Source organism: Ostrinia nubilalis, chromosome Z, assembly GCF_963855985.1.
Source record: "Ostrinia nubilalis chromosome Z, ilOstNubi1.1, whole genome shotgun sequence".
In the NCBI taxonomy this organism is placed as follows: Eukaryota; Metazoa; Arthropoda; class Insecta; order Lepidoptera; family Crambidae; genus Ostrinia; species Ostrinia nubilalis.
Genome location: NC_087119.1, coordinates 17585839 through 17601362, shown reverse-complemented (window position 1 = coordinate 17601362; position 15524 = coordinate 17585839). Strand labels below are relative to the sequence as shown.

General features: G+C 37.8%; 1 protein-coding gene across 1 annotated transcript in view; it reads right to left on the bottom strand.

Moving 5' to 3' along the window:
- Positions 1-15524, bottom strand: part of LOC135087202 (cyclic nucleotide-gated cation channel subunit A-like) — a 56505-nt gene that overhangs the window by 4770 nt on the left and 36211 nt on the right. Inside the window, exon 4 of the mRNA XM_063982042.1 lies at positions 610-849. Coding sequence (XP_063838112.1) covers positions 610-849 — 240 coding nt within the window. The remainder of the gene's footprint in view (positions 1-609; positions 850-15524) is intronic.

The following is a 15524-nucleotide window of genomic DNA, read 5'->3' as shown; positions in this document are numbered from 1 at the left end:
GAGAACCAACAAACTGGTTAATTAATCTCAGGAACTACTGGTCCGATTTGAAAAAAAAAAAAAAACTTTTTGTGTTGGGTAGGTCATTTATCGAGAAAGGCTATGTAACATCACCCTACGGCCAATAGGAGTGGAGCAGTAAAGAAAGATGTTGCAAAAACGGGAAATATTTCTATACTATTTTCACGCGTTCCAAGTCGAGGACACAGCTAGTAGATTAAAGAGCGGGATCGTGTATAAAATACTCAATCTTATTATTATCTATAAGTCATAGGGATTCGCACCTTATAACTGCTATTGTAGTCCTTTAAGTGAAACACTAGACCACAGTACCTAAATACTATGTGGTTTATCAAGTATTTGATGAAAATTGTTGACATCTCTTAGCATTCGTAACTTTAGTCCGATACTGTGACCAAACCAAACCAATACCAAAATATACATCGGTGGTAGTGATTTTCTGCTCAAAAATCTTTGAAAACAATCATCGTGCGTTTCAGCCAAATGATGTCCACTGCTGGACAAACGCCTCCCAAGGAAACTTAGGCCTAGAAAAGAGTCATACAACCTAGAAATTAAGTATTATATAAGGAGAAAATGTATACATACGTGATAATGAGCTGGCAGAGTCGGGTCAAAGGCGAGCTTCAGTCCGCATAGCAGCTTGGACCTCTTGGCCTGGTACAGCGGTTCCTCCGGGTCTGTGAAGGTCTGCGCGGCGAACTTATCCAGGAACCAGTCTGGGGGCTTGGCGCGACCCTCGCCGCTGATGCGGTACCGGATATTCCGGGCCACGCGGGAGAACTGCCTCTGCATCCAGCTGGTACCAGTGTTCACTTCGCTGACGGCCTAAAAATATATTATAGTAATTTTTTTTGAAAAAGTGTAATAGGTTTTAGGCTCCGTACGCCATCTTCGTGAGCACCAGCGCCGCCAAGACAGTTGGTAGTCGACGTGGTCACTTCGGCTGGTATCGGTCGGATGACAGTTAAAAGTTTAGTAGTTTTATTAGTACTCGCTTTTACCAGGGGCTCGCTCGCTTGAATGTTGGTCTGCCACGGTGATTAACTTGACGTTTACAACATTCGGTCAACATACTTATTTATTTATTTATTTATTAAGGTACAGCAACAGATTGCAAATCATGGCTTAAAAATAAAGTACATTGAACAAAGATTAACAATTAATTTGCACTCCGATTGTAGCTGAACACAACATTCGTTTTAGTCTAGCTTTGATTTAAGTGATACAGTAATTCTAATAAATACATGCGTGTTAATTTACAATTTGCACCTACACAATTTAAGAAAAGATGCACGAGAAAGTGAGAAAACATCTAGATCCTTGCTAATTTCATTGTAAGCTCTACACATTCGGAACACTGGATTGTTGTACGTTACATTATTCTGACATTTTGGCAAGGAAAAAAGTTTTTGCGTTCTTTTAATACCACCTATTTTAAGTGAAAAATGGCTCAACAGTTCACTGCAGTCACATTCGGAATTCAAAATCTTATAGAGCGTAGCCATGCCAGCAATGCCTCTCCTAGATTGAAGGGTGCTCACCCTAAAAAAGTCGAGTCTGGACTCGTAGGTACCCAGCCTACGCCTCAGACCGAATTTTGCGCTCAGACAACGCAGGAAACGTCTCTGCACAGCCTCTATTCTATCTATGTGGACATCATAAAATGGTGACCACACCACCGAGCAGTATTCCAAAACACTTCTGACCAAGGCGTAGAATAGTGTTAGTATGCTTGTTGACTGTCTAAAAGGTTTAATGGTCCTAAAAATGAATCCCATTATTTTATTAGCTTTAGATACTATATATATATGGTCATAGTGCTTGGTAAATGTTAGCTTACTGTCCAGAATAACCCCGAGATCCCTGACCACATCATTACGAGAGAGTGGCTCGATGTTTATAACATAAACTAAGTGTTATCTATAAGGCGTTTATTTTTGGTAAACGAAATCAAGTTACACTTAGAGACATTTAGGGACATGTTGTTTCTTAGGCACCATCGGAAAAGTCGTTCAAGGTCGTTTTGTAAGGCTACGCAGTCACTTGTCGATCTGATTTCTCTATATATTTTAATATCATCTGCGTATGCAAGGCAATCACAAGAGATTGAATCAATCAGGTCGTTGATAAACATGACGAACAGCAGAAGCCCCAGGTTAGAACCCTGTGGCACGCCAGACAAGGGCACGAATGGGGCAGACTCATATCCATAAACCTTGACGATTTGTGTTCGATTAGATAGATATGAGACAAGTCAACGCAGTAGGGAGCCATGGATTCCAAGGTGATAAGCCTTCCGAGTCAAGATACAGTGATCTACCTTATCAAATGCTTTTGCGAAATCTGTATATATGGAATCGACTTGTGTTCGCTTGTCCAAGGCAACGGTCAAGTGATGAATGTAGCATAATAAGTTCGAGGTGGTTGAACGCCCCCTGACAAAACCATGTTGTCTGTGATTTATTATAGGTTTTAGGTGTAGATTAATGTATTTGTAGATTATGCTTTCAAAGATTTTTGAGAAACAGCACAGAATACTAATTGGTCTGTAATGTGTTATATCCGCCTTGTTTCCTGATTTATGTATGGGAACTACAATGGCCTTTTTCCAAGATGAGGGAAAGCACCCAGTACTGAGGCTCTTATTAAATATAATGCACAGGGGTTCAACCAATACACCATCACACCTTCTTATAAACGAGGGAGGAATATCATCAGGGCCAGGGCCCTTTGACACGTCGAGTGATTTGAGCGCCATCTCAACTTCCTCGACTGTAACGACTATTGACGAGATAGCAAAACTTGACTCGGGAAAGTCAGGTGTGTATGTTTCGTTCAGGGGTTCACTATAAACTGTAGCGAAATGCCTTGCGAATAAGGAAGATATGCCATTGCAATCATCAGCGATGTCATTACCATAAAACATTTGACTTGGCAAATCTTTACTGGTTTTCTTAGACTTAGTGTAGCTCCAGAAAGACTTTATGTCGGTTTTCAAGTGTTCTTCGATTCCCTGAATATAGGATTTAAAGTTCGATTCGTAGATTCGTAGGTGGCTTTAACTCTTGATCTTAGCATTGAAAACGTATCTCTTGATCTTAGCATTGCCGAATAGTTTGTATTTCCTGTGATATCTGTTCTTTTCCTTTAGTAATTTAAGCAAAGAAAAAGAGAACCATGGTGGATATGATTTTTTAGTTTTCTTTCTAGGGGTATATTTATCTATGCAGTTCCATAAATGGTCATAAAAAACTTGTACGAATCCATCACAGGAGAGGTCTGAATAGTCACTCCAGTTTACCCGAGGAAGTTCCGCGATGAGGTTCGAGTAGGCAGCTCGGTCGAACATGTATCTAATTTCATCTTTTCTTTTCACTTGATGTGCTTTGTGAAATTTTAGGTCTATATCTAGAGGTGGGTGATGGTTGTCGCATCGACTTAAGGTCTGCGACTCAGTAATATCGCAAGAGATGTGTGGCTGGCTCAGAACAAGATCCAAGATTCTATTGTTAACGTTTTTTACGAGGTTGCGCTGATTCATGCCAGTTCTTAAGAGAAACTCTTGCAGAATTGAGATTTTCCCATTCGATAAAATAGAAGAAGAAGCCGTGTCTGTCCAATCAATTGCCCAATAGATCATACATAAAAATTTTGGAAAACTTTCGTTAGAGTTACCTCGAAATGGATTCAGGATGAATGAATGCTGCAGAGTTTTTGGATTATGAGAGTATACTCTGCTCATAAGGTAACCCCACAAAGAGAAGTCTGCTGGAATAAGATTAGCGCTTCTTAGAGGCAGTGAGATTTCGCCCCTGCTTAATTGGTTTGTTGCATTGAAAGGATGATTATTTTTTAAGAGCGCTATACTGGTAGGCTGAAAAGCTTTTTGATTTCAAAGCTGCAAGATTCGCAAGGCTTTGACCGGAGCACTTGGTTTCTTCAAGATGGGGCTACGTGTCACACTTCAAATGAGAGCATTTAGATGGTAAGAGACATGTTCCCACAAAAAAAATTTTTCAGGCAGGGGTGACATCTCCTAGCCACTAGGAAGCCCTGATCTCACTCCAGAAAATTCTTTTTTGTGGTGTTACATTAAGAATAGAGTATACTTTTATAATCCAACAACCATGCAGCAACTAAAGCTGAGCATTCGGCAAAAAATTGAAAATAGGTTTCGAGGTAATTCTAACGAACGCATTTCAAGATTTTGATGTATGTTGATCGAATGTTGTAAGTGCCAAGGAAATCTCCTGGGCGATTTAATTTAATAAAGGTAAATTTTAAAATAAATTCCACTAAATTTCCTTTGAATTTCAATAATTAAAGTTCTATAAAAATGTACACTTTTCGTTTCCTTGAATTTTCAAAAGTGAACTTTCTTCTGGGCCATCTTGTATAAAACATCTATAAAAAATGTTAACAGAATTATTTTTTTAGCATTTTAAATATTTGTATGGATTCAAGGTTATGCAGAGACTTCAGAGACTCATTGTTCGAATATATTTGAAATTTTCTTTTTTCCTTTCAATCCTCTGCCTTTTCGTCGCCGGAAAGGATTCCAAATGGCGAATGGGTTTCCCGCTGAAAACCATTGTCGTGTTGTCATAATATGATGTCCTGTATAGAAATGACTGGGTGCCCCTTTTGGCACATACTCGTACTTTGAGTTGTTTTGTGTGTCCATAAAGAATTTCACATTGAAATATTAGGCTAGGTATTTAAGGACAAGTAGGCATTTAAGGTGTACAACAAAAATTAATACTTTGGTCTGAACACGTCGAACCTAAAGTGAAGCTAGATCACTTTTTTCACAATATATTCGCTTCTTGCATCTTGTTGTTATGTTAATCTGTTAGAAAAATAGGTTTATACTAGCGGCCGCCCGCGACTTCGTACGCGTGGATCGCGTTTTACCCCTTTCATCTATCTTACGCGGTTTAGATTTTTTCATACAATGTTTTTTTCCCGCTAACTCCCGTGGGAATTTTGCAATATCCTGTTGTAACTAAGCTTTAAGTTTACTAAGGTGCCAAATTTCAAGCGTCTAACTTAGGCGGTTTAGATTTTTCATACAAAATAAATTTTCCGCTAATTCCCGTGGGAATTCCTAAGTATACTATAACCTGCCCAGGAGTATGAAGAATAATTGTACCAAGTTTCGTTAAAATCCGTCGAGTAGTTTTTGTTTCTATAAGGAACATACAGACAGACAGACAAAAATTTTACTGATTGCATTTTTGGCATCAGTATCGATCACTAATCACCCCCTGATAGTTATTTTGAAAATATATTTCATGTACAGAATTGACCTCTCTACAGATTTATTATAAGTAGATTTGATACTAGGCATCATTAACTGATCCGTATTAAGACAAAATAATTAAAGACCAAAGATATTCCTTTATGAGATGAGTAAAGCCTGTATCATTAGCGAGTTTACTAACGAGAGAGTCGTAAATAATTTAACAGTACTTGACACGTGTAAAGGTCCCAGTAGAAATAAAACATTTGTCAAGTATATCACACGGCTGCTCTTGTTAGTATCGTAAAAGTACGAAGTAAAAGACGATGATGGCACATCAGACTATACGATTTTTGTTACAAATTCGTGCTTATTGCAACTTTATGTAGTTGTAATAGGTTCGATTTTCTGTTGCCACAGTGTTTAGCTTGTAGTGGCGTAGTTAAAGAACGCCTTTACATAAATGGAAGAGATTCTTTAGTTCAGGGTTGATCGTATATTTTCAAATTAAAGGATAATTATTTATGTTCAAATCCACCGTTAATGTTTTTTTAGGTTTTTATTAACATTCGGCAGAACAAAGCTATTTGTATATCGTTTCCTTTCGTTCCCCACCGCAGGCAGTGTCTTTTTCCTTTGAAGTAAGTACGATCATTTCCTACGGTTGTTTTTGTCGTGCCTCTAGGCAGCGTTTTGAAACCCTAATATATTTACCTATAAAGTACGCGAGAAAATTCAGCATCTAAACGATATGAAAAATTATGTAAGAAACGACTCATCTTAAAATATTGAAATATTCGGTTTTCTTTTGTTATGATGGAGTCTGTTATCTTGTTTACTACTTTAATTAATGCTTTCTGAAGCTGAGCTTGTTATTGTTATGTTAAACTTCGGATAGTCGCTTCGCCGTTTTCTAATTTACTTTGACATAATTCTGTATAACTATTTAATGTTACTGAAATGTTACGAATTTATAAATAATATTGTGTAAACACCCTGTCAATTTAGACAACTTCAGAGTTTCTTATCAGCATTTAATTTGATGCCCGGTATTTAATAAATATGTATATCCGACGTTCTAATCCATTCCATACAAGAAGTACGAGAGGTAAAGGGACAGAGAGCAAGCGTATCCGCGCAAGTTGCGTCCTTCAAAATAGGACGGCCCTGCTTCCAGGGAATGAGCTCGAGCGTCATCCCGTCAGGTCTCTTGCTGTCGTCGCGAAACAGCTAGCATCGTCGGCAGGTAGCTAATATCTCTCAAGGTAGATCCTCATAATTGATACAAGACGGTCCGTGGTGCCCATTTTTTCTAAAGGTTACTTAACTTAACCTTTGTTTTATCTCCTGTCATCCGCTTTGCACTGGAGGGAAATCGAACCTTAACCTCGAACGTCTCCTATGTTTTTCTGATTAATTTCCTTGCGGGTCCAATGACAGTTTAACTTTCCCTCGAAACAAACTTGAACTTCACTGGTTGGGTTTTTATTGGCGGTCAAGCGGTGGATCAGGAGATGCAGCGGTGGGAAAGAGAGGTGGATAGGCCCTAGAACCGCTGGCACAGGCAGGAACAACAGTTCTGCGGATGACGTCATTGATTCAGGCGTGGCGGGGGCTCGACCTCATTACGCGACCATGGTGGCAAGTAGCGATAGGGATGATGATTAGTCAAGAGAAAGAGTGCTCCTATCAAGCAGTCTCAAGATAGTGTTGGAATAAAGAGTTCGGAGATACCATACACAGAAGACAGAAAAGCTATGGGAAATGTAACGAGTACCTAGCTTTCTGAAACGAACAGGGAGAGAGGCCTAGGCTGCTTTCAGGCGTTATCAGAAAATGAGCAATTTAGAATTTTGGAGTGTCTCCCTGAGCGAATTGTTGTTGTTGTAGTTGATAGTAGCACTGGAAATTTTAAAACATAGCAACATTCAATCAGTTAGGCTAAGAGAAAATAAATACATTAAAGTAAAATCATTTCATAAATTTTAATTATGGATAAATGATACCAGTATTGAAATGGATTTCATTAAATTATCGTAAAACGAAATGTTAATGACTAAACAACTTTTAGTTTTTTGTTTTATATTTAATTGCAATACCTACTACACTCGCGAGCAAAAGTATGGAATCACTTACATGAAGTTGTTTCCACGCGATCTTGTGTACTAACGAATTTGTTAGGAACAAAAAAAGTGGCACCATTTTAAAGATTAAACTTTTATCTTTAAATTGATACCAAATTCATTTAAATCACACCAGTATTTAAAAAGATATCCCGGCTGATGTGAAGAAGTAACGAAAAAGACATGTATGAACTGTTTGATACGTCGCGAGTTGCGGCCTATTTACCCCCTATAAAAGCACGCGTTTTCGGATTTTTGCTTTCACACGTTGATTCATACACATCTCCGCTTCTTTTGACACTTTACCTGAGATTCTACACCTTCAGAAGCAGCACAAATCGTTGCACTATTGCAAGAAGGGCTCAGCCAGCGGGCTGTCGCACGTCAGCGCCACATAAGCCAGTCCTGGGTTTCGAAAGTTTTAAGACGCTTTCGGGAGACTGGTGGCTTTATCCCGAGACCAAGTTCTGAACAGCGTCGGTGCACATCGCAGAGGGAAGACCGTTTTTTCATGTCAACCTCTCTATGAAATCGTCATTTGACTGGAATCGACGTCCAACAAGAGCTCAGAAATGTTCGTAGGATAGCTGTTAGCAAGTAGACAGTTTGTCTAAGACATAAGCAATAGAATTTAACTCCAAAAAAGCCTGCCACAGGCTCGAAACTGACGGCAGGTCACCGATAAGCACGCTTTCAATTTGCTCGTACACATCTCGATGTTAAGTCGAGCAAGCCACCCCCATAAGCCACTGTTTCAGCAAACCAGCACTGCACAAATCGCTCCTCAGGCCGCCTATAAACCCGACCTCTTCGACTGCTGCCCTGCAAACACAGTTTGCATTCATCGGAGAACAGAACTCGCCTCCATTACTCGCCTTCCCATCGAGATGTGTACGAGCAAATTGAAAGGGTGCTTATCGGTGACCTGCCGTCAGTTTCGAGCCTGTGGCAGGCCTTTTTGGAGTTAAATTCTATTGCTTATGTCTTAGACAAACTGTCTACTCGCTAACAGCTATCCTACGAACATTTCTGAGCTCTTGTTGGACGTCGATTCCAGTCAAATGACGATTTCATAGAGAGGTTGACATGAAAAAACGGTCTTCCCTCTGCGATGTGCACCGGCGCTGTTCAGAACTTGGTCTCGGGATAAAGCCACCAGTCTCCCGAAAGCGTCTTAAAACTTTCGAAACCCAGGACTGGCTTATGTGGCGCTGACGTGCGACAGCCCGCTGGCTGAGCCCTTCTTGCAATAGTGCAACGATTTGTGCTGCTTCTGAAGGTGTAGAATCCCAGGTAAAGTGTCAAAAGAAGCGGAGATGTGTATGAATCAACGTGTGAAAGCAAAAATCCGAAAACGCGTGCTTTTATAGGGGGTAAATAGGCCGCAATTCGCGACGTATCAAACAGTTGATACATGTCTTTTTCCTTACTTCTTCACATCAGCCGGGATATCTTTTTAAATACTGGTGTGATTTAAATTAATTTTGTATCAATTTAAAGATAAAAGTTTAATCTTTAAAATGGTGCTACTTTTTTTGTTACTAACAAATTCGTTAGTACACAAGTTCGCGTGGAAACAACTTCATGTAAGTGATTCCATACTTTTGCTCGCGAGTGTACAAATAAAACGAGTATATTTAATAGAAAATTGGATGAATGGATACGATGAAATACACGCATTACTATTTTGCTACCATAAATCCCTTTTTTGTATACTTACATAAATTATAAATTTTCTTCAATAGTTTAATTTACTTTCTCATATTTTTTAAACAAATCCTTAATTATTTTCTATGATATTCTCAAAAAATTAATAGATGTACCTACGTTTTACTTATTTTTCGCTACAACTGTGAAACTCTACTACTAGTAACCACTCTACTTCAAATAAAAGTAAAAACTTCTAATTCATTAATAAAACTGGAGATAAGTGCCTAGGTACTTATAGCCTGAATGCATTATGTGGGTAACAACTCATAATAAAATGTTTATGGCTTTGTAGAGCAAAGGAATTTCCTGAAATTATGTGCATACGAATAACTGCGTATTATATTACAAAAGATAAATAAAAATATCAATTTAAATACATTCTAACACCCATAAAAAGTAAGCGTTGAACGTTCAGTATAGAAAAGTCATTTTAAACAATTTTTCAACGCATGTTTAACTTTTTATTAGTAAAGTATCAAGTGTTACACCGTTTTATCGCTTTAAGAATCAATCAATAATCAAATTCCAGTTTTTCTTTTTCCAGACGCCCAAAAGAAACATTTGTTTAAAATGAAAATTCTTCTGCACGTTAAAGACACGTAATTTCCTTAACACATTCACTGCCATTGCGTATTCATATGGAAAAATGTGCTCCTTGGTGAACCAAAGCCAAGCGCTATCTATATGGAGTGTGTAAGTGTCAATTTTAGTATGGCGTATGAATCTCAATCAGTTTCCGCCAGAGCGAATCATGTCATTGAGAATATGTTTTAGTAAACAAACCATGTACGTGAGGGTATATTTAACACTATTCCATGGGCCTTAAATTACAACTCGATTACATGGATCATTTTAGTGGTCCAGAATACTATCAATTAGGTGTTATCTTACACGAGTAAGTAATTGATTTATTCTTGTCAGATTGTTGTAAGGAACGCTTTTTGAATGTGTTTTTTTTTATATTTCTATTTATCACAAATTGCATTGACATTGTTCGTCCGGTGACAATTGAAAATAGACCTAATTGGAAATAAAATTTGCCCCCATCCAAAAATTGAAATAGTTCATACTTATTAAAAACTTTCGTCATCATACGGTGTTTCATTCAATTTTATACATTCCCAACCCAACCATCGTTTATTTGTTTCTCAGACAGTAGAGCTCACTGAAATTAAATTAAAGAATCTGCCGTTCAAAGATAAAAGGTGCTTATTCATTTTAAAATAACAAAAATGTATTGTTCAATTCCTAATATTACAAACCGAACTGTTGCTACTAAATAGTTTCGGTAGTTCAGTTCTATACATATTTCAACTGAACTACCGCTACGAACAAGTTGCTCTAGTCCGGTCAACCGGACTACTGCTACTAGAGGATATTTCCAGAAACCTCTACATAGGTCATATAAATGTTATAGAACCTGCAACCTCTCAAATCGGCAGCTTTTAAACTGATAGGCTATCGTCTTTAATCTCTCTAGTTAAAATAAAATGGATATGACAATGGAACTTGTTCAAAACTTGATCCCAACTCAAGCTTAGGCTCAAGTTTGAGATTCGTTTAATAAACTTCAATATTTGAACCTTATTACAATATTCATTCGATTCATGAATTTAGGAGCTCTATATTCATATTTGAGCGTCATACTTCACACGTAATTTCCCTTTCCCCACTCAGATATTTCTTGCTGTCTCTTTCCCATTGCTATTAATCACCGCCCTGTGTCTGTCTCATACTACAGTTCAGTAATCAATAATCATTACTCATTATAGTGTTTTTCAGAACTCCATCGTCCCACATAATACACAGTATTCTTTGAACAACATTCATCAACATGTGCTTGAATTTTTAAGATGTATTTTGAGGTTCCTTGAGGATCGATTCGCATCTAATATACTCGAACGACAAGCAAAAGGAGGCGACTGGAAAAGCCAATTAACAAAGACACTAAATGGCATTCGCAAATAGAGGGTTCGTGTCTAAGGTACAACGAAAAGGTCACTGTATAAGGACGATAACGAAATTCAAAGTAAATTAATCAATGTAAAACATCATCCATTCTTGTGATCTGGCCTACATGCAATTTTTATGTACCAACCTAGTTTCTTATCTACATTAATTACTATTGATTCTTGATCATTTAACGTACAGTTTCTGTTGCGAAACTGGCCATCATTGAATGACTAATTGGAAAGTCATTTGACCAGCAAAATTCGGTTCAGTTGTGTCAAAGGACATTTTCTCTGTTGATAATTTACAAAATGATGGGGATGGGTCATTACCTATAACAAACGCTACGCGTTCCTCACATCACCCTGCTAATGAAGTACTTTCGAAACACACAACGTAATATTAGTATTGTAGCTACCTAAGTACATTGTCATAAGTATCACATTCGCTATATAGCATTGGGTTCTGATGTCACTATTGCTGGTATTTGCATTTTAATGGCTTGTTTATTGAATTAATACAGACGAGAGTGAGATCCGTGTAACTAGGGATAACTTGGAAAATCAATTAGTGTAGGTACTACCCACTGTTAAACTTAAGTGCGGGCTGGTTCACTTTTGTGTAGGTATATTCGCAGAATCAAACAATGAATGAGGTATCCGAAGAAGGAAAAGGGTTTTCATGAAAAAAGTCTTGTACCCATTTTTTTCAAACATTAACTTAACTTCGACTCCATTCCGAATTAAAATAAAATTGGACTACCGTTATTTTGAAATCGTATTCGGCGAATCATATTTGCCCGAAAACGTTAACTCGAATGCTCATAAGATCGAAAAATCACAAACCTTATTAATAGTCCAGTAGAATTAGCTTTTAAATCGGAAATAATTCCTACAAAAGATTTTATTGTTTTAATGGCTTCATTGGTTGCCCATTAAGACTCTCCTAAGTTTTCGACTTCGACGGAGTTGTGCTTAAGTGGTGGGGGCCCCCGAAAGAGGCATTTTTTCGGTTTTCCGGTTATACCGCGTAAGGACTTACCCTATCAAAAAGTGGTCTTCATGACGGTTGAAGGGCACTTAATCCTGCATTGAATAAGACCAAATTCATATGTTTTGGACAAACCGTTCTCGCGCTAAAGTTCGGCAAAGTAGAAAATATACGTATAATTAATGACCCTCTCCACGTCCAATGGTTTGTTACCCACAGGCTTCCAAGTCTTGAAAAGGGCCACCTCAACCAGTGTAGCCATATCAAGGCTTACGAGCTTAATGCGCCTATCCTTGTTCGTCCCAGCCGTTCCTTAACTGCGGTTGCTGCACCTCTTCCTGGCACTCACCTGAACGACTCTGTGTTACCTACTGTGGCTGCCCCTCTTCCTTGTATCCTCCTGCATGACTACGTTGCCTAGCCGTATGCCTGTCTAAGGTTCGACGCCAAAAATCAACAACAACAAGTTCATATTAAAACGCTGAAGAGTTTTTTGTTTGTTTGTTTGAACGCGCTAATCTTAAGAATTACTAGTTTGATTGAAATCATTATTTTTGTGTTGAATAGCTCATACATTGAGGAAGGCTATAGGATATATACAATCACTCTACGACTAATAGAGGCGAAGCAGTAAAGAAAAATGTTGCAAGCACGGGAAATAGTATTTAAACTATTTTCACTCGTACGAAGTTGATTTTGTGGCGTCGAACCTTGGACCAGGCATAAGGCTAAGCAATGAAATCGTACAGCAGGGTACAAGGAAGAGGGGCAGCCACATTAGGTAACACAGAGTCGTTCAGGAGAGTGCCAGGAAGAGGTGCAGCAACCGCAGTTAAGGAACGGCTGGGACGAACAAGGATAAGCGAATCAAACTCGTGAGCCTTGTTAGGGTTACACTGGTTAAGGCGACCCTTTACAAGGCTTGGAAGCATGTGGGTAACAAGCCATTGGACGTGGAGAGGGTCATTAATTATACGTATATTTTCTACTTTGCCGAACTTTAGCGCGAGAACGGTTTGTCCAAAACATATGAATTTGGTCTTATTCAATGCAGGATTAAGTGCCCTTTAACCGTCATGAAGACCACTTTTCGATAGGGTAAGTCCTTTACGCGGTATAACCGGAAAACCGAAAAAACGCCCCTTTCGGGGGCCCCCCCCACCACTTAAGCACAACTCCGTCGAAGTCGAAAACTTAGGAGAGTCTTAATGGGCAACCAATGAAGCCATTAAAGCAAAAAAATCTTTTGTAGGAATTATTTCCGATTTAATCAATTTTTGTGTTTAATTCTACTGGCCTATAAATCGATGTATCAAAATCGTGGGAGACACTTCAACAAATTTTATGGTTGACAGTGTAAAAGGTAAGATCACTTACACTTCCACAAATCGGTTTATTGCTTTTTTAATGGTTATATTTTTTAATGCATGAAATAATATATTCATATACGTGAAAACCTTGTTCAGTGTTACAATTATTAGCAAAATCATTATAAACATAAAAGCATTTCATTTATTCAACATACTTACAACGTTGTTTACTTTATTTTATTTCCACATTCCAAACCCATCAATAACTATCATTGATGGGTTTGGAATGTGGAAAAAACAACAAATTAAGGCGAATTAAAGCAATAATTTGGTTTCGCGATAGTTAATCTAATTACTTACCGAACCCATGCTGTTCAAGCCAATTTTGTGTATGGTATAAACAGGACTCATTTCTTATTTGTTTGACGGAATCTTCTGCCCTCCTTCACAAGTTCTATTTCATTCGGTACTTCACTTTAGTCCATCACACAAATGTCTTCAAAATAAATGGAGCCATTAAGACTTGTCGTCAAATAGTAGAGATCAGTATCGGAGTAATTGTTAGAAGGTTGGGTCACGATACCGAGTTAGCACGAACTTCAATTAAAGGAATTTAGTTAACACGACTAATAGGTATGAGAGACGGCGAGGCTTCAATTAAGATGGATTCCACTGCGTTGTTCGGCGTATTTTTATTTGCACTAAATTGTATGTGGTTTGATCAACCATCCAAATGGAAATGAGCGTTTGATCCGAAAATAATAGATAGTCTGTGCGTGTCCAAGGCAGCACCATCGGACGAAACAATAGGCCATGAAGAGCGAATAGCCGTCTTCCATGAGCCGGCGCGCGGTGTGACGCGTTCACCGTAGCTTCCGTTGTAAATACTGATTGCCTACCACCATCGCCAAACCTAATATGTCTAATTGCCGCTTTAAAAGTTAATGCATTAACTTGATCGTGTTCCGATGTCTAATCTCAATTACCACTATTGGTGTTTGCAATCTAAACGTTTTAAGTTAATTAATTTTTAAGAGGTTTTTTCACACCTCGTTTTCACTTCAATTTAGTGTGGTGGCTACCAATAACGATCGGTGTTACCAATTTTGACTTTTGAAATTTTGGAAAATTTTAAACTTCTCAGAAATAAGTAGAAGTGATCAGAATATTAGTTAGTAAGAAAAAATATAAATCTAAGTTTTATTTTTTCTGAGATTTGATGTTAATCAAAATTCAAACTTATATTTTAGGGGTATAATGTATTAATACCTACTATTTATTTATAAATTATTAAAATAAACAGACATTTTTTACAACAAACGCAAACTTAACTACCATAAACAAAGAAAAAAAAAGAAAACTTATTGTTTAATCAAAAATAAAAGCGTGTCCGCGTGACAAGGAGGACGAGGATGCTGGCTGTATTTCCTCGCTGGATATCAATACTGAAGGTATTTGGTTAATTCTGGTTATTCGACAAGCGTCTTTCTACCGCCCGTTTTTGTTCAGATTCGTCAAAACATTTTACAGGTTTTTATAGCGACCTACACGGTCACAGCCTTGGCTTTCATTTCTCGGCGACCAATATGGCGATTTTTTTTTCGCTCGACCCTTGGTTTTTTTTCACGCACACTTCCACGACTCGACTCGGAAAATATTGTAATTAATAATGATATTCACCTTTTAACCCGTTTATCGAGTAAGTATACTTTATTTCTACGAATCTCACAAAGGACACATACACAAGATTGGCTAAGAATTTATTTAGTTCTATAAAAGCAGATAAAAACGTGTTTCTTGTTTCTATTGTTGTTTTCTGCATCTCATATCCAGCATTTTAGTAACCGTTGTTCGACGACTTTATTTTCTACTTCGTTCATCGGTTTATTCCCAGAAAGAAAGTAGTAGTAGACAAAACAGAAAAAAACATGAGTTCTAACAATTTATATAAATTAATCCATTTTCACAAATAAAAAATATTTGATTTGCTTTGATTTGTTATGCTTAACATAAAGTTGATAGTCATTGGTTTTGAAGTTATCTACTTATCATTCTGACTGTATTTTCTGTTTTCTTCTAAGTAAATATTTATGGAAATGAGCAGTTGGGAATTTTGGTAGGTATTTTTTATCTGTCGTGTGGAGTTGAGAGCGTGTTCTATTGGGCATAAGCCTG